At 35.5% G+C, this 19,408-nt stretch overlaps 1 protein-coding gene across 7 annotated transcripts in view; it reads left to right on the forward strand.

Moving 5' to 3' along the window:
• Positions 1–19,408, forward strand: part of cald1a (caldesmon 1a) — a 55,227-nt gene that overhangs the window by 8,552 nt on the left and 27,267 nt on the right. For 5 of the 7 annotated variants that reach the window (XR_007827520.1, XR_007827521.1, XM_051106994.1 and 2 more), the window contains exon 2: positions 15,843–15,939. Coding sequence is in view for 4 of the 7 variants with exons in the window: in XM_051106994.1 (XP_050962951.1) it covers positions 15,866–15,939 (74 nt within the window). In the remaining 3 variants the exon portion in view is untranslated. Of the gene's footprint in view, positions 1–15,249; positions 15,391–15,842; positions 16,050–19,408 lie in introns of those variants that run through there. The other 2 variants (XM_051106996.1, XM_051106997.1) reach the window with 2 other exon arrangements.

Raw genomic sequence — 19,408 nt, forward strand, 5'->3', positions numbered from 1 at the left:
AAGATTATGCAGCAGGAGTCCTTTATGTTGAACTCTGAGGTAATGATTTATGCACTTTTTTTCCCTTAAAAGGGTTTGTCCTCCATCGCGGAGTGGAAGGGTGCATCGAGTTGAGCCGCATGACGGAGCGCTTGCGCTCAAACATTTCTAGGCTTAACTGCGGTAATATTTCACTCGACTAAAATAGAGGAATTTATCATAAAGCTCGCAAAATCGTCCAGAGCCGAGTAAGTATAAGTGACTGCGTGTTTGCCCGAGAGAGGGAGAAAGAAAAAGAGAGATTTTTCTTGGAACTGGCAGTTGCAGCCACAGCGAAAGCAGGATTTTTTGAGGTTTTCCTGAACGATCTGCTCAGCCCTGTGGCACTAAACATAGCCACTGCGAATTTACCAGACAGTGTCTTATGCACGGCGACGTGGCCGGTGTGAGTGTGTGATATACCTGCGTCGAGCTGCCGTGTCTTAAGTGTCCGTGGGGGCCACACAGCGCTCGGCCCCTGACAACGCTGGCCTGGAGCCATGCTAATAATAACAGCCAGCAGAAATATGCACAGAAGAGGGGAGATCTGGTAGCGTAGCTGGAAGAGAGAGGAGAGGGGCACGGGAAAGGGTTCTGCACTCAAAGGAATGTGTCATCTAAGGAGTCTCGAAGTACAAAGGATTCGGCCACGAACATGCATGTCTTTGTACTTATAATATACATTATATATTTTATACATTTATTGAAATATGTGTTTGTGTGTGTATTTAAATATATACCCATTCATAGGTACATACTGTACATACATATCTTAAACTTGAGTTACTGCCATCAGTAAAAACATAATTATTAATAATTATTTGTATTAAATATTATTATTATTATTATATAAAATATTTAGATTTTGTGTGTGTGTATTATTATTATTATTATTATTATTATTATTATTATTATTATTGTAAGAATTTATATAATACATATATAATATTAGTTTATAATATTTATTCTTATATAATAAATTATATTAAGAATTATTATTATCACCATATATAAAAGCTTGGTTCACTACCACCAGAAATGCATAATTTTTATTTTATTTTATTTATTATTAATTTATTATGAACAGATATATATATATATATATATATATATATATATATATATACCTGTATATACAAAATATATATATATATATATATATATATATATATATATATATATATATATATATATATATATATATATATTGTTATTGTTATTGTTACTGTTATTGTTTTAAAAATGCATACAGTGTCTATTTATATATTATCTATCTATATATCTATTTATAATATTTATTCATATATAATAAATTATACTAAAAATAATAATTATTATTATATATAAAAGCTTGGTCCACTACCATCAGTCATACTTAAATTAATTTATTAATTCTATTTTTATTTAATTTTATTATTAATTTCTTATTAACAAATATTAATATATAATTTAAATATTATTGTTATTATTGTAAAAATGCATATAATGTCTATATATTATCTATCTATATATTATATCTATAATATTTATATATATATATTATAAAAAATATTATAAATACATTTTATTAAAACATTATTATTATTATTATTATTATTATTATTATTATTATTATTATTGTTATTATATAAAATATTGTCAAAAATAATTATAAATAAATTATGGGAAAACAAATAAATGTATGTATTTAATTTATTTATGTTTAATATATAATATGCTGATGGCATTGACTTAAGCACGTTATTTCTGTCAGTGAGATTTTAGTGATTACTCCCTCCACAAATCTTGACGTACATTGACATACGCTCTGGGTGACCATTTGTTAAAACATCAGAGCTTGTGTTCTGCATGTTTGCTCACAAAATACAGTTCCCTCTCTCCAACTCCCGAATGATGCATCCTTGAGTAATGCCTGCCAGTGAGCTCATCCAGCACGAATCTTATTTCTGCTATCTCTCCTGAGGAATGCACTGCCCCTCATTTTTCAGAAATTTCTCATCAATTAATACTCTTAACATCTCGTGCACTGCAGAAAACCACATTCCATTGTCTGCGCTTGGCCTATAAAACGGCCACATTGAGGAAGATTAATACAGATGGAATGGAAAACTGGATGGAAAAATGTCACTAGCCGTGCTGATAACTCCTCGGGGAGTGAATGTTTTCGCACAGTTCAGAGACTTACGAGGCATAAACAAATAACATGACAGAAGCTGATTTGTGTTGATAGAGGACAAGGAAAACATGTTGCGCACACACACTGAGTGTACGCTTCATGCTTTTGGCTTGTACTTCTACCATGTAAGGCACAACAGGAAGATATTTCTTGTAGAGTGATGTTGAACAGAGCCTTAAATCGCTCTGCTGGTTTTACCCATATTATTTCTTTTGGTCTTGTTGCCCTTCTTGTGCTCAGAGTTCGATAGACACATTTTACAAGACACATCAGGAACTTCTTAGCTTTATGAGAAATACATTTTTATGTTCCTTTAAATGTTCCAGCTGTAATATATACAGGAGAGTGCTGGGTTATGTTAATTGCAAGAGAAAAAATGCCTAAAGGAGGCCCTCATGCTAGGTCAAATGTACTATGTAATTGATATTTAGCAAAGCCTGATGTTTTTAGTACCTCGGTTTGGTGTTCAGTAGATGGGCTATATTCAGAAACAAGCTTGAAAGGATAATTACACCCAAAAGTGTAATTATGTGCCACTCTATGAAAATGAAAGCTAATTGGACATGTGGAAAAAGCACATTTAAAACCACAAAAGTAGTCTGAAAGGTTTGTCTTTTGAAGCCATACAGTAGCTTACTGTGGCAAAAAAAAGTTTATTTAAACATCAGAACAATAAAAGTTTACTTTACATTTGTTTTCATACATTAGAATGTGTCCTGTTTAATTATTTATATATGCAAAAACTGTTAACGGTTAACATTTTTGGTGTTAGTTTGCTGTATTTTTAAGTTATTTTTACTTAATCAAAATAACCCAACTACAGTTTGATTGAGATTAATTGGAATGCACAATATAAAAAAAAAAAATGTTAAAATGAGTTATCTGTTTTTGCAAATGGACTGTTCATATATAATAAATATATTTAATAAAAAAAAAAAAATTAAAATATATATTAAAAATATATTTAACATATAATGTAATAATTATATTTAATGTTTTAATAATAATTAGAATGAATAACTATTTAAAAATAATTGTAACATTTAAATATAATTTTAAAAAATAATGATTTTGTCAGGCATACCAAAATCCAAACACAAAATACCAAAAAAGAAAAAAAATCTTGTCAGGCATATTTAGCACAAAAATCACTGGATGACATTAAAACCCCCAAAAATAATTAATTGTCATTTTTAAATAATTTTTTTAAATATCCATTTAATATTAGGGATGCACCGATACCACTTTTTTCAGTACTCGCCCGATACCGATACTTTTATTTTTGGTACTTGCCGATTCCGAGTACCGATACCCATATTTTAAAATTTACTGGTAGATTTGTAAATAGGGTACAGAAACTAAAAGAATATGTATAGTGTTAGTTGGTCAACTTCATTTATCAAATAGATACAGTCGAACCAAAATGTATTTAGAACCCATTATCATAAACTGTGTCCTGCACCCACTAGTTAAAAAAAAAATATATATATATATATATCAAAAATTATCAAAAGATGGTGTATATCTACTGTCTGAATAATTTTTTGGGTTAACTACATATCCCTTAATTATTTTTATTTTTACACTTAATTATGCCCATTAAAACGTGTTTTGTTACTTTCACTGTTTGTTTTTTTTTTGTTTTTTTTGCTCTATGGTACATCATCTTCAATTGAATAGCATTAAACTGCTCCATTTCAGCGGCTCAGTGCTGTAATCAAGTGAACCACTCATTATGAATCTCCTAACTCTGATATTTTCAGAAATATAAGTAGCGTATTTTCATCTGAAATATGCTGCTATTTGGGCTACAATCCAAAGCGACTCAAATAATGAAGAAACACTCGTGAAGCAAGCAAAACATGCGCAAGTACAGTACTGCCTATCGCATTTCACACAGGCTGTTATAGTTTCACTTTCGCCGGACATTCGTGTATGCTTAAGGTTGAAAAAAAAAACGATGTTTATAGCGAATGTCCCTATATATTTTTTTTATACTTACGAATTTGTTTTAATCCAAAAGATGCGTGTGCTAAACATGCGAACGTCAATAAATTTCACCCAACAGTGCGCGCTCTCTCTCTCACTCCCTCTCTCTCTCTATATACCGTTAAATAACTTGTGCATTGATTTACTTAAATTGTTTTTGACATATCTCACCGAACTACAAACTTTCCAGTGATGTCAAGGCGGGATATTAACTCCACAAGCCCGCACATCTTGGCCGCCGCGCGCTCAATCCAATCTGCGTGACGCGCACCAGTTATACAAGCTTAATACTGAATGTTTAACATTATATTACTTGCATACATATACTTCGTAGACATCCTTAATCTCTAATGACTTCATTCTGCTGTCTGTTGTTTTGTTGTCGGTGTTTCTTTGCCTGCATACGCACTTGTCACATGATGTGGTATCGACGTTTGGTATCGGGGCATTTTAACGAGTACGAGTACGAGTACAGGAGCTCAGTATCGGGCCCAATACCGATACCAGTATCGGTATCGGTGCATCCCTATTTAATATTTAATATTATTTAATATTTATATTACATTTCTATTATATTAATATCATATATTAATATATTATATTAAATCTATATTATTTTAATATTCATTTTTATTATATTTAATATAAAATGTATATTTAATATTTTAATTTATTTCACATGTAATATTCAATTATTTAAATCTTTAAACCAATTATTGGCACTAACCTTCAAACCACTAGGTTTTACCCATTTTTTAATCATATAATAAATATAATAAAATTCAGTATGATCAATATATACATATATATATAATTTTGATCATACTGAATTTTAATGATGGAACATTATTGCACCCATATTTTGGCATTTCAAAAGTTATTTGAAACATTTGACCCATTAATGTCTCAAGATGTCAGCATTTTTGTTGTTTATGAAACTTTAATAGTTTATAGCTTCTGTGGAGGACAAGATTATCAGTGAATAACTGATTAAATTTGAGCTTGTTCATGCAACAAAGTTATTAAATGACTTCAAATGACTTGCAATGCAATGCACAGGTTGCATGGACTATTTTTAGCATCTTTTTTTTTAGCTCCGTTCCCATTCACTTAAATGGAAAAGAGGAGTCAGTTTCTTGAGAAATTCTCCTTTTGTGTTCCAGGGAAGGAAGTCATGGTTTTGAAAGATATGAGGATGAGATAATTTTCCTTGCAATAATTTGTCTGTTGTCAACACATGATGTAGTTTATGTACACAATTGCTTTTAGAGTACGATATCTCACATGACATCACACTGAGTTCATCCGATCCAAACCTGGACGAATGAATGCTTAAACACTTAAGCGCTGGCAGGCATCTTCTCACATGCTTTCGTGATCCGAATGGGTCGTGAAAAATGTTACGTGTCATGATAAGGATGCTAAATGCGCTTCGCTTCATTTCTTCTGCATCACACGCAGCACAGACCGTGAAGCACTCATCAAAAGCTCGCTGTGATACGTTCTGCTTGAAGGCGTTTTCTGTCACGACCATCTCCGTGGCTGGATATTTGGACAAGAATCTTTTTTTCCACTCTGGTCTCTCGCAGTTATGTAAGACGAGACGTAGCTCAAAGCTAAAACCGCTCGATCTTGGACAAAAATGCTGGGAGGGAAAAGCTTTTCTTTTCTTTTCTTTCCTTTTTTCCTGAGGATAGTGTAGAAGTGGTTTGGGAGAGCTAGTATGCTAGGTATGTTTTGTTATTTCTGCGAGTAAATTTGTGTGATGCTTCTCAGACGTCACGTAGCGCTATCATTCCCTTCAGTCTCTCTCTCTGTGGTCAGCATGTTTGAGTATGAGGCTCTATCTGTCTACACAGCATGTGAAACCCTTGGGTTTTTCTTTTTTTGTGCGTGTTGCTTACGGGAAAGAGAGCTTTTTTCCTACCATATTTGGTCATGTGGAGCCAAGCCAATAGGCAGCAGACGTTTGATGCCGTACAAGCATCTCAATTTGGCCTTTTCCCTTTTGCTCTTTTTTCTTTTTTTCTTTTTTTGCTTGCATGCCGACACTGGCTGATAGTGGTGCGATCTTTGGACGTGCATGAGAGGACCATTTAAAATCAGCATTTTAAAATGCGTAGCATGAAAGCGTCTCTGCACCTGAAATGCATTTCCAGAAGCACAGCTGCTGTTGTGCGGAAATAAATGGCCCTGGGTTTAATGAGTTAATGCCTATGAAAATTGCCCATTCAAAAACGGAAACAAAAACATTTTTCCGACATCCTGAACCCATGTGCTCATTTTTCTCCTGTTCAGTTCTTTGTGCTGATAAGAGAAAGTGAGCATTAAAGGTGAATGATTTTTAGTGTGGCAATATAATTTATTTTACATATGTAAATATACTTATAATAAATTATTTTAATAATAAAGAAAACAATGTGTATTACGTAAGTAGAATAAGAAACTATTATTTTATTATTATTGGATTCTAAAAATATCATATTAATATTAAATAATAATATTAGTAGGGGAATTTTCAAATAAATGCCTTATATTTGTTATTTATAAAAGTTAGAAATTATTATTTAAAAACAAAATAGATTTTTAAAAAGGACTGTATAAATTATGTGTGTGACTAAATTAATTAATTTAATAACTATAAATAAATAGTATATTGTTAGATTATTATTATTATTATTATTATTATTATTATTATTGTTATAATATTATTAGAAACAATATGGATTCTAAAACCATATATATAAATCTTTAAACTAATTATTATTAGTAGTAGAATTTTAAAAGATTAATTTTTAGTTATTTATAGGACTAGGAAATATTATATATATATATTCATAAAAATATTAGAATTATTATTAGAACAATTTTTTTAAAGACAAATTTATATTTTTTATTTTGTTATTTATAGAAATAAGATATTATATGCACATATATCAGGCTTATGCACATATAAAAATGTTGTTGTTGTTATTATTAGGATAATTTTATAAGACTAATTTTTATTTACAAAGTATATATGTGTGTGTATTATTAAATACACACATGTATTTTATTAGTATGTTATTAGGGTCATTTTAAAAGAAGAAATGCCATATATATTTGTGAATATGTTGCTGACTCAGCTGGTGTTTCCCCAGAATATTTCAGATCCCACATCAAAGAGTATGTTGTTTACTTATTACAGCTATTGACTTTTACTCTGTATCCCAGTGCCTGTATTTGCACGGCATTGTGGGTAATTGAGCGGTATAAGGCATATTTGGTGTTTGTGCAGGTAACTGTAGGCCAACGTGCCGAGAGTGATTCACAGGACATGCAGACATGTCGGGGAATGCGATCCATTGTCTGGGAATGCAGGAATCTCCTTTTCCAACCTCAAGTGGAAATTCAATGACTGAGGCCTATTTGTGCACATGCTTGAATGTTTGATTCCCTCCTTCCCATTTGAAAAACCTAAGGGATAATGTACAGTCAGCGAGTCATTAGTGCAAAATAAAACCTGATGTGGTGATCAGGTTCCAGACATAAAACCAAGGTGTCTTGCATCACCCTGAAAGAGTTTATTTTGCTAAAAAGACTCGATGACTGCACATTTATCCTGCATATTGAATGCACAATGCTTTATCCCATGCAATTTACTTTTCATTCAGTATAATCAATGCATTCTCTGGGAATCAAATCCAAGGCATTGCCATTGTTTAAGTGCAATGGACATGCATGCATGCAGCATTATCAATGCCAGTGTAGAAATGTCCTACTTGCATGAGATTCATCATAAGTGACAAATTCAGTGTCCAGATCTAAGTTAGGTAGGTAGCGTACCAACCAACTTTTCTTCTCTTTCCTCTTTTCCCAGTGACAGCCATGAAAAGCAGTTGCTGCTCTTCCTGCCAAAATCTCTACTGGATTTATAGCAGCACATCCTGCTCTTTTTTTCTCTCTCGGTCTCTGTCTCCCTTACTTACAGTCTCATTCCTTCAGTTTCTTCTTTAAGGCCCTAGAGCCGTAAATGTGCTGATGCATCGGAGAGTCCAAACCAAGCTTTTGGTTACGTGGACGGCCTTAAATAAGGCCAAACATTGCGAAAGAAATCAAACCAGCATTTGTGCATAATACAGCTCACTTTCCATTAAGATTACTATCGATATAATGTTGACATTGTAGGGCTAGATCGCTTGTTTATGATGAGGGGTATGTTTATCTTAGGTTTCAGAAAGATTTTGAGAAATATATGTGCTTGTGGTTGAATTTTCATACTTGAAAGTTAATGGTGCACAAGTTATAGTGACTTTGAGAAGGGTTGATGTTTTTAAGGAAATTTCTGTACGTAGTTTCAGTTTACAGCTTGTTGGAGTTTGTTTTGCTCGTCCCAAATACAAAAATCAAAAAGCATGCATTTATAAGACATTTTGTATTGTGACTAACTTGTAATCTAAGTTTTGTGGTTAAATGTTGTTTAAAAATGCCGTTGAATGTATATATAAAAATTATATGTCCTTTCAGACCCCCTCAACCTGACGACTTTTGCCTAGCTGTAATTAGGGTGGCCGTACCTCCCTAAATTTGCCATTAGGCCTCAACCTTTAGAGAAAGTTTGTCATGAACTGTCCACATTTAGAGGCAAAGTTATGTATGTATCAAATAATGTTAAATGATATCAATTATAATAGTAAAAAATAAACGTTTTTGGTTTGCTGTTGATGACTTGACGACAAAAAGTCTGGAAACGGCATCTTTTTTCCCTCTAAAATCTCTGAGGCACAGCATGTCGCCTGACCTTCAGCACATAAACACAACTGTGTTAATGGGGATTGTTGGCCCATCACAAAGTGTTGTTATATCGTACATGAACCAGACCTGATGCTGGATTCCCGCCATTACTGTCCTGACACTGTCCTGAGATCTGCGGTCGTGTGCCGCCCAATTAATCAGCTGGCTTTATGGGACAACTCCGGCTGGCCTCCAGTCACTTTTATTGGTGCTCTCAATTTCCTGTGCATCTCGCCGAGCGCAGGCTCCCATAATTCAGCAGTGGGTCTGTAGGTTTGTCGTCACAGATGCAGGCAGACAGACAGAGGTGTGGATTTCATTCTTCTGGCCCGGGTTCGAGACCTGCTTTCCCAGCTCAGCCTTCTTGATCTCTTTATATCTCTTGGTTTGTAGTGAACAGAGATGACAGAGGGGGAATTAGATTCTCTGTCTTGTCTCTCTTGATTTGTTCTTGTCCATTTGGTAAAATTTTTGGATTGTTTGATTTTTAAGGCCGTGAAGGAATTTCAACTGAAACAGGAAGACAGGGCAGGACATATCAAGCAGTCCCGCCCCCTTTTTTAAAAGATCAATAGCGTTTAGTTTATATCACAGCTTTGGCCAGAGCCACTGAGCTTGGTAAAGGGAATGTTAGAATTAGACACTTTGACAACATGCCAATGATAACAGTAAAGAGAACAGAACGATCCAACCACATGTCGACGCATGTGATTAACCGCTCATGTGTGACCTGCTCATATCGCTAGGCATCATTCACACAGAATGTGCTTTTGTGTTGACAAAGATGCAATGCAGGTAGTGGAATAGGAAAACTATGCAAGAAGCTGGGAGTGAACTTCTTTTATAGATGAGATGCTGCAAGAGATGCTAGTGCAACAATCAGTCCATGTTTACATTAGAAAAAAGTATGGAAAAGCAGTGCAATCGAATAAAAAAACCCTGTGAAGAATTACTACTGCATGTCTGACATTTCATGTTTGCATCATGATGACAGGCTGAAAGCTGCTGTTTATTGTTTTTACAGAACATTTATAGTTACTAATAGTCTGCTGGTGTTATACCTTCAGTCACTTTCAATCTGATTTATCTTGACTTTTGAGATCATTTTCCTAGATTATTTCTTAACATAAGATATGTATAAGATATACAAGATGTAGCTGTAGTTCATGTATCTTTTCTGCAAAGATGTTTAACAAGTGGTTTGTTTACCATTTACATCATGTTGACAACTTCATGTGTGGTGCACTTGGAAAAATCATAAAAAAAGGCAAATCGATGCATTTGTATAAGAAAAACATCCATATTAAAAACTTTATAAACCATAATCTAGCTTTCGCTATCTGTTGTACGCATGTTCATGAAAGAGTGGCGTTCTAGAGGATGACGTAGGACGTAGGGTGAAGAGAGCAAAACAAAACACCGGTCATGAATTAGAAGGACAAAACGAGGATTTGTAAAGAAAAATGTCAGGGGATTTAGATATAAGCCAAGAGGAGACTATCTTTGCTCTTGTAAACATAAATGCATGTATGACAGTTAGCAGAAGCTAGAGATTGCAGTTTATAACTTTTTAAATATGGATATTTTTCTTACAAAAACACATCAGTTCACTTCAGAAGGCTTTTATTAACCTCCCTTAGCCATGAGTAATGTTTATGATGGATGGATGCACTTTATTGGACTTCCAAATCTCAACACCCATTCAATGCCATTATAAAGCTTAGATGAGCCAGGGAATTTTTTAATGTAACTCCGATTGTGTTTGTCTGAAAGAAGAAATCATGGGGTAATTTTCATTTTTGGGTGAACTGTCCCTTTAAGACCAGTGTAGTCCACAATATTTATTTAAAAACCATTGGTGTTGGTTTGATTTAAAATCAAATGATGTGTTTATATACTGAATGTGCTAAAATCAGCAAAAAATTTCCAGGAACATAGTCGCATCAATAAATCACTCTAGTATGTAGTGTTTTGGTATTATAAAAGTAAACATTTGGGTTTTCACTGACATTAGAGCAGCTGTCAGTGAAACCAGTTGGAAAGGCCGGCTGCACATATCTGGCATACCTGCAGCGTCTTTAATGAGGTGGCAGGTGAGTGAGGGGTGTGTGTGCAAGGCTTGGATAGGCCGTTGATGATGCAGATTTCTGAGATACCATTCTGCACCTGGCCAGTTGCACGACCTCAAAAACTTTTCCCACTTTTTATCAAACCTGAGAACGTTTCTGATGATTTTTGCTAGAAATGTTGATGCAATGCAAATGTTGAGTTTTAATGCATGCTACAGCTTGATAAAGTTTTTCTTTGCATCAGAATCCAAAACCTGATTTGTATTTTCTCAGGCATTTCATTACAGAATGAGTTGTGAAACCCTGTTGACGTTGAAATTCCATGAATTTGGAATTGTCCCATTTGTTTGTTTTCTTTGGCTGCACGGTCTAAACATCATCTTATTATAAACTAATAGTGCAGTCAGTTTAAGTGCACATTGTGACATTTTGATGGTTACACATAGATTTACTTTAGTTCTTCCTGTAGGAAAAAGGCCATTTTATCTGGTACTTAATACCAGGTTGTTTCATGGTGAAATATACACCACATTACAGTAAAACGCTTTTTAATGCAACATGTCTGCGCAGCTCCTCCATTTGTTAAAATCTTGGCCCGGGAATCCGGTCTGAATCGTCCTCCTACGCCAGACTCCCGCTGCGGCCGCGGAGAGTGTGTTAGCATAAACTCTGATAGCGAAGCCAGTCTATGTTAATGGACCTATATTGACAGACATGCAAATAAGGGCGATGGTTTATGTTGGCAACGCTCCGCTCTCTTCTTGAGCCGTAAATTTAGTCTCTCTCAAGTTGTCCAGAGTGGCTGGGGTCCAATAGACAGTGGGTGGTAGATCCAAACATTTAGTTATTTAATCCTTTTGGCAGCAGGGTTGTGGATCACATCAGCTTTGGCTCTGGCTATAAAGAACGCTCTTTACCTCAACATTTATCTCAGCGAACTACGAGCATCTCCCTAATGGTAGATTGTTCAGGCTAAGTGTGTTGACATTAATGAGTTTGTAATTATTTTTTATTGCAAAGCGGGTACGAGGAATCGCCTGCAGTCAGAGGTGGGTGACGTTTCAGACTGTGAAAACTGCTATGTTACGCAAAACATTCATGATTTATCAGCACACGTTATTACATTTATTTTATTTTAGTTTGATTTAGTGTAGTTTAGTATTGTATATTAAATAATGATATCTATCTATCTATCTATCTTTTTTGGCTGACGTCACAAAGTCTGTTTATTTTATTCTATAAATATTTTTTTTAAAGTATTTAAGTATTGTATATTATATAAATAACATTTATAACATTAATGATTCATCAGCACATGATTCATAAGTGAAAGCATGCTTTAACTAAAGCATACAAATGTAGTTTCACATTTCTGTAAACGATTTGGTATGAAGAGCTTGTGCATGTTCGTTTTTATTTTAGTTTAGTTTTGTTTAGTTTAGTGTAGTTTATAGTATTGTATATTGTATAAATAATAACATTCATTCATTTATTTATTTGTTTTTGCTGACATCACCAAGGCTTTTTTTATTTCATTTTTGTATATAAATAATAAATACATCATTTTATTTAAATGAATAATTTAAGTGAAAGTATGCTTTAACAAAAAAATCTATTTTTACATGCAAAAATATACTTTTACATTTCTGTAAAACGTTTGATATGATGAGCTTGTGCTGTTTTATTTTTAGTTTAGTTTATTTTAGTTTTAAATAATAACATTCATGATTCATTTGTTTGTTTTTAGTTAATTTTATTTTATTTTATTTTATTGTATATAAATAATAAATATATAATTTTTAAATGCATAATTTAAGTGAAATAATGTGCTTTAGCAAAAATATTTTTACATACAAATATTCATATTTCTGTAGAACATTCGATGTAATTAGCTCATATATATTCATTTTCTATTTTATTTTATTTTTACCTCACTCCTTACAAGTCCAAAGAATAAATATGCAACAAATCTTTTTTTTTTTTCATTGAATATGCCGTTTTATTCAAAAAAAAAGAAGCAAAATGGGTTACATGCCTGGGTTTCATGTTGCCATCTTAAATTTCAAAAGCCATTTGAGCAAAATCCCACGTAAACTACAGCAACGACAATTTTCCATCTGTCATCATTTTGAGTTTTCTTCATCAGCTGCTCCCTTTTCCCTACAGACTTTAAAGCGAGCCAAAATCCGAAGCGTTCGTGTGGTTTGGCACAAGCGTCGGTGTGTACATTCGCGACCTAGAGCACATCACAGACGGAGGCTGTAAGACTGCATTCCCATGGGTCATTGCAGTGATGAGCTTTGATGAAGGGTTAAGCACCGTACTTACGAGGAACATAGTAATTTACCAGGTAAATGTGTTATTACAGCCATTACAGCGCGTGCTCTCTAGACAGGGGGCGTTTCCCTGCTTGCAGCCCCCCGTTATGAAGCATTGGAGAGGGAAAAAGTGCAGCGACTTGAATCCGGGCACACGGGTGGTCCACAAGAGGAAGAGAAAATCCATTTCTACATTCTTTCTCAGAAGACAAGGCCTTATTGTCAGTTCCCCCTTCAGCGTGTGCGCAACAAAACACAAACACATCCTGAATTTCAATCATAAGTTTAGCATGTGAGGTCATCACGCGTAGTCATCGCTGCAAGAGGGTGATTCAATTTGACTTGATCGTACACAGTTGTGACGGTTTTATTGAGCTGAGTCAGTGCTGTTTGCTCAAGGGCTCAGATATGAAGAGCAGCCATGCTCCTGCAAACAGAAGATCCAGCTAAAGATAGACCGCATTCCTGCGGTTTGTGAATGCGGGCGCAGCGGTTCTGCCTGATAAGGAAGATCGGCCCGATCTTGCGCTTGCCGTTTCTCGCTCACATTCCTCGCTTCCCCTCTCCCGCTGTTGTTTTTGTTTTGTCCGTTTCTCTCTCTCTCTCTCTCTCTCTCTCTGCGTCTTTCTCAGAGTTATGTGAATATGGAGGAGGGGTTTAGGAGAAGTGTTTCCTGTTCTCTTGTGTCTCAGACCCTCTTTCTTTCTCTCTCTCTCCGTTTTTGCACACTTTATGTGTGTATATTTGTGTTTCAAGCAGTGTTGGGAGTTCAAGAAAATGTGGCGTTGCTAACTTTTTCAGTGACGGGACAGTAGCTAAGCTGTGTGTTGGTTTTCAAACCATAAGCCACTTTTTCCCACAAGAAAAAAGCTAAATTGTTGGTTTTGTCACGTAGTGCAAACAAGGGAGCTGAGGCAATGATCAAACATTGTGTCATTGTGTTGTTCAAGAAGCGTTTCTGCTGTTTTTTTCATATTTTATTTTTTATTTTATTTTATTTTATTTTATTTTATTTTTGTGCCAGACAATAGCATCTTGGTGAAAATAAAAATCAGCTTATTAAATTAAAATAAAATATACATTTTTTGCTCTTGCTTTTGCTGGTTAATTTTTGTTGTTGTTGTTGTTGTTGTTGTTGTTGTAGTGATTGTAAGACTAATATTACCTACTACTATTACTTATATTTTGCACGTTACCCTTAAATGCTATATCTTGACTGCAATTACACAGTGAATATAAGAATATGTCAGTTCTGCTAGTGTGTTTTGGATATTCAGCACTTCTTTGTAATGCCAGGATGTTCAAACCCAACCCCAATTAACACCCTTAAGAATAAAGGTTATTTTATTGGCATTGCAGGTTCCATGAAGAACCTTTAACATCTATAAACTTTCCATTGCACAAAAGGTTCGCTATATTGAACTAGGGTTCTTTAGAATAATAAAACGTTTCTACACTAAGAAGATTCCTTTTTGGAACCTTCCGTATTAGATGCTTTTTATTGTAACAAAGTAACTACTTTTTTTAAAATTCCACAGTTTCAAACAAGAAGCAAGAAAGAAGTCTGCAAGAGTTTGTGTTTTTAAACATCCTTTCAGCAAGCGAATTCAAACTAACCAGCAACAGCTCCATGATCACAAAAGAGAGGGAGGGAGCGAGCAAAAAAAAAAAGGGAAAGGAATGGAATGGGCAATAATTGGGAGTCGGGAAAGGGAAAGAGAGAGCGAGGGACAGTGTCAGAACAGGAGAGAGAGAAAGAGAGAGAGAGAGAGAAAGGAAAAGGGGGAGAGAGGGAGGAGGCAGACCCGTCGGCCGTGATTGAGAGTTTGCACCATAATGGGAGGGAGAAAAACGGAGGAAAGTAGGGAGGGTGAAAAAATGGGAAAGGAAGAGGCCGGCTTTGGCCCTTTCTGGTAGCTCCAGCTGCAGCGAGAGAGAAAGAGCCCGAAATACTCTTTGTGTTGGAGCGTTATCGAGACGAGAGAGTGAATTTCTGCTATGTTTTGAGAGCTAAAACGTTCCAGAGGTTATCATCACTGAAGTGAAGGTAGGGCGGTCTCGAAACGGCCCGTCTGAAGCGCCACAGCGCTGAGATTAATGACAACAGCTCTGTATCTCCTGGGTGGGCTCGGTTCCTCCGCCATGTACCCCGCAGTATATTTAGTCAGAGTCTTTCTGCTTGACTGAGTGGACATCCTGTGCTAACATCCTTTCCTCACCCATTCTCTCTCTTTTTTTCTTCATTCTTTTCTCTCTCTCCCCCACAATTTCCATTTTAAGTGGAATTATGAAAACAAACTTGTGATCTGTTTGATGTCGAGCTGAGAAAAGATCGACAGTAAATGTCTTGCATATGGGAATGCGTGATTTTTGTGTAAAGGTTAACCAAATACTCACAGCAGCTGTGGAATCCAGACCATATTCAGTAACGGAGGGGATCCTGTGACTTTCTGTAAGGTTCATGCGACTAAAGCACACACGTGTTTTGTTGTTTTCCAGGATCACGCTCTCAGGATTGAAGCATGGATGATGATTTTGAGCGGCGCAGGGAGCTTAGGAGACAGAAGCGGGAGGAGATGCGTCTGGAAGCCGAGAGGTAACGTGGGCATCGTTAACACTCGCTCTTTCTTCTTCAGCCGCTTTGCACCGTAAACCGAGGGCTGGTAAGGGGGTGAGATCGTCAGATTCATTGCACAGCCACTGCTGGTAAATATTGTTCACCTTGCAGAAACATGACAGCTTGCAAATTGTTTGTTACTGTGTGGCCAAATGAGTCTTTGTGCAAACGTGCAAGACTTAAAAATGCTTGTTGATGTGTTTTCAAAATTCCTTCTCTTTTTTTAGACTTCAGTTTTGTCAGATGTGACCCTGGTCCACAAAACCAGTCATAAGTGTCAATGATCTCAAAGCTGAATAAATAAGCTTTCCACTGATGTATGGTTTGTTAGGATAGGACAATATTTGGCCGAGATACAATTATTTGAAAATCTGGAATCTGAGGGTGCAAAAAAATCAAAATGTTGAGAAAATCACCTTTAAAGTTGTCCAGATTAAGTTTTTAGCAATGCATATTACTAAGCAAAAATTAAGGTTTGATATGTTTACAGTAGGAAATTTACAAAATATCTTCATGGAACACTCAATATCCTAATAATTTTTGTCCAAAAAAAGAGAAAAATTAATAATTTTGACCCATAATATGTATTGTTTGGCTACTGTTACAGATATTATATATTTTTACAGAAGGCAATTGTGAAAGGGTAACGAAAGTTTATCATCACATACTGACCCTTAAGTCGTTCCTGTACGATTCTTTTACACAAAATACCAAGAATGTTGACATTTTTTTTTTCATATTTTGCAAGCAAACGGTGACCAAGCGGAAAAATTATCATAAAAGGACTATAAAATTAGCCAGTTTAGCAATATTCTCAGTGTTCAGGGTCTATCACTTTATGTGTGAAACGGAAGTGTTTTTTTTGTCTTTGCATCTTCTGCAGTTCTTCAGTATTGCAATATGTTGCATATTGTGCCAGATTTGATATCAGTGATGGTATCATGGGTTGAATATAATGAAGTCTGAATGCAGTGTGTAACCAGCATTGGGGAAAGTTACTTTGAAAAGTAATGCATTACAATGTAGCGTTAAGTAATTTTGCGTTACTTACTTGAAAAAGTATCTCAGATATTTTCTTGTAAATGTAAAAGTAATGCATTACTTTACTAGTTGCAAAAAAGTGATCTGATTACATAACTTATGTTATCTGTAATGCGTTTCCCCAAACACTGTATATAGCAACCAACATTTTAAGGGATAGTTCACCAAAAAATGAAAATTCTGTCATTAATTACTCACCCTCATGTCATTCCAAATCTGTAAGACCTTCATTCATCTTCGTAACATCGTATCTTCATAAGATATTTTTGATGAAATCCGAGAGCTGTTTGACCTTGCATAGATAGCAATGCAACTGATACGTTCAAAGTGCAGAAAGGTAGTAAGGACATCATTAAAATAGTCCATGTGACATCAGTGGTTCGACTTTAATTGTATAAAGCCATAAGAATACTTTTTGTGCACAAAGAAAACAAAAATAACGACTTTATTGAACAATTTCTTCTCTTCTGTGTCAGTCTTTGACATGAGTTCACAAGCCTTGAATGTGGTAGTTGCATTGCTGTCTGTGCAGGGTCAGAAAGCTCTCAGATTTTATCAGAAATATCTCAATTTGTGTTACGAAGCTGAATAAAGGTCTTACAGATTTGGAACGACATGAGGGTGAACTATGCCTTTAAGTTCTTCCTCACACAAAGTTATCATATGTAGTCATATGAATTATTTCAGTTGCACTTTTGCTTTTTTTGTCATTTTGCAAACTAGTGGTTATTATTGTATCGGGCCCCTCAAACATCTATAGCTGTTATAAATAGCTATTTCTGTGCTATCAGAATGCATTTTAACACATTTACAGTAGTTTAAGATTCATAAATATATTTTATGTTGATGTATTTCCTGCATTAACTCTTAACTTTTTATCTTTTGTCCAATTATCTCCAAACCCGTCTAAAGAGATAATGAATGTTTCTCGTTGTGGGGAAATAAGATGAAAAAAACTTGTCTGCTGATTGTTTGAGCCAGAGGTAAAAACAAAGAAATGACTGTTTTAATGCCTTTGCGGTCTGAAGCTTGCACTTCTGGCTCGTTTTTCTTTTTCTGTGATAATGAAGTCTGCCATTAAAGCAGAAAACTGGCGTTAACGTAACAAATGTTAAACATCAGCAGATTGGCACATTTGTGAGCCGCTTGACCATTTAAGGCAAAGCGACACTCCCATAAATACTGGAGGCACTGACCCAAATAGCCATTTTGCATCAGCTCTAGATTATCTCAGAACACTGTGCATTTCTCCAAACACAGACAACAGCTGTTTCTTGGACATTTATGCCGCTGTCAAAAAGAATTATGGGTGATGGCTAATGAACATGCAAATCAAGCTTGTTATAATTCCAGCAGAGCGTAGGATGGCATGAATCGGCTCTAAATCGATGTCTTTCAGCAACAGTTATTTCTATTATCATTGGTTAGGATGTTGGACCAGAGTTACACGGTGTACAGTTCGTTTTGAGTGTCAGCTTCCCGTCTGCAGCGACCTTCCTGTTTCCTCCAAGCATGTTAGCATGAATGCTTTTCTGTTTCATGATTTAAGATATATGGGATATTTTTCACCTAATCGTAGGGCGGAAGCTTAAAGCCGATGACGCACAGATTAGGAGCCATTATATTTTACGGCAATGCATAAAACGAATGCTTTTTTTGGCTATATGTTATAGAGCTCTGAAAGGCTGGAATTGTGTTTTCTATGCCAAGTATCACATTTGGCAGAAAGCTACCAGTGCAACCCGTTCAGCTCCGCGACACGATGTGATCTTGTGTTTATGTTCTTGTGGAGTCGTTTCAATTTGGCCAGCTCTTCTTCGCCTGCTCGAGTTAGTGCTAAAAGATTAAATCGCTCTATTAAATTGCTGGAATTATGCAAAGATGCTGTAACAATCAATATTTATTCTTCGTCTGTAATTAAACTAGTCAAAACCATGTGTTGTCTCACTGGTTCCATTTATTTCGGCCGTCGATCCACGGCGGACACAAAAGTCAGTTTTCGGTGTACATTTGATAAGCGCTGTCATTTTGCCAAATGGCTCTGCGTTAGAAGTGTTTACTGGCAGAGATTTGCGAAGTGCTCCATCTCTAGACGGTCCTCTGTGCAAGCCGCGGGACAGCGGGCGGGCAGATGTTGGCTCTGCGCTGACGCGGAAAAACAACAAGAGTCCGATAACGTTCATACACGCAGGAGCAGCTTGGCATCCGAGTCCAGCATTTCCATCAGGCGATGATGGCTTGATGTGCGCCAGTCCTTTTCATCTGCCAACGTTTCAACCGCTGAAAATGACAGGGGAGGGAAATTGTGTGAGAGGAAGGCTGTGTGTTCTGCCTTTTGTCTATATGTATTACTGTAACTTGCTGACAGTGTAAAATGGTGCACTCTTTTAGTTTGAATATGATGCTA

The sequence above is a fragment of the Labeo rohita genome, chromosome 4 (assembly GCF_022985175.1).
Source record: "Labeo rohita strain BAU-BD-2019 chromosome 4, IGBB_LRoh.1.0, whole genome shotgun sequence".
NCBI classification, from domain to species: Eukaryota; Metazoa; Chordata; class Actinopteri; order Cypriniformes; family Cyprinidae; genus Labeo; species Labeo rohita.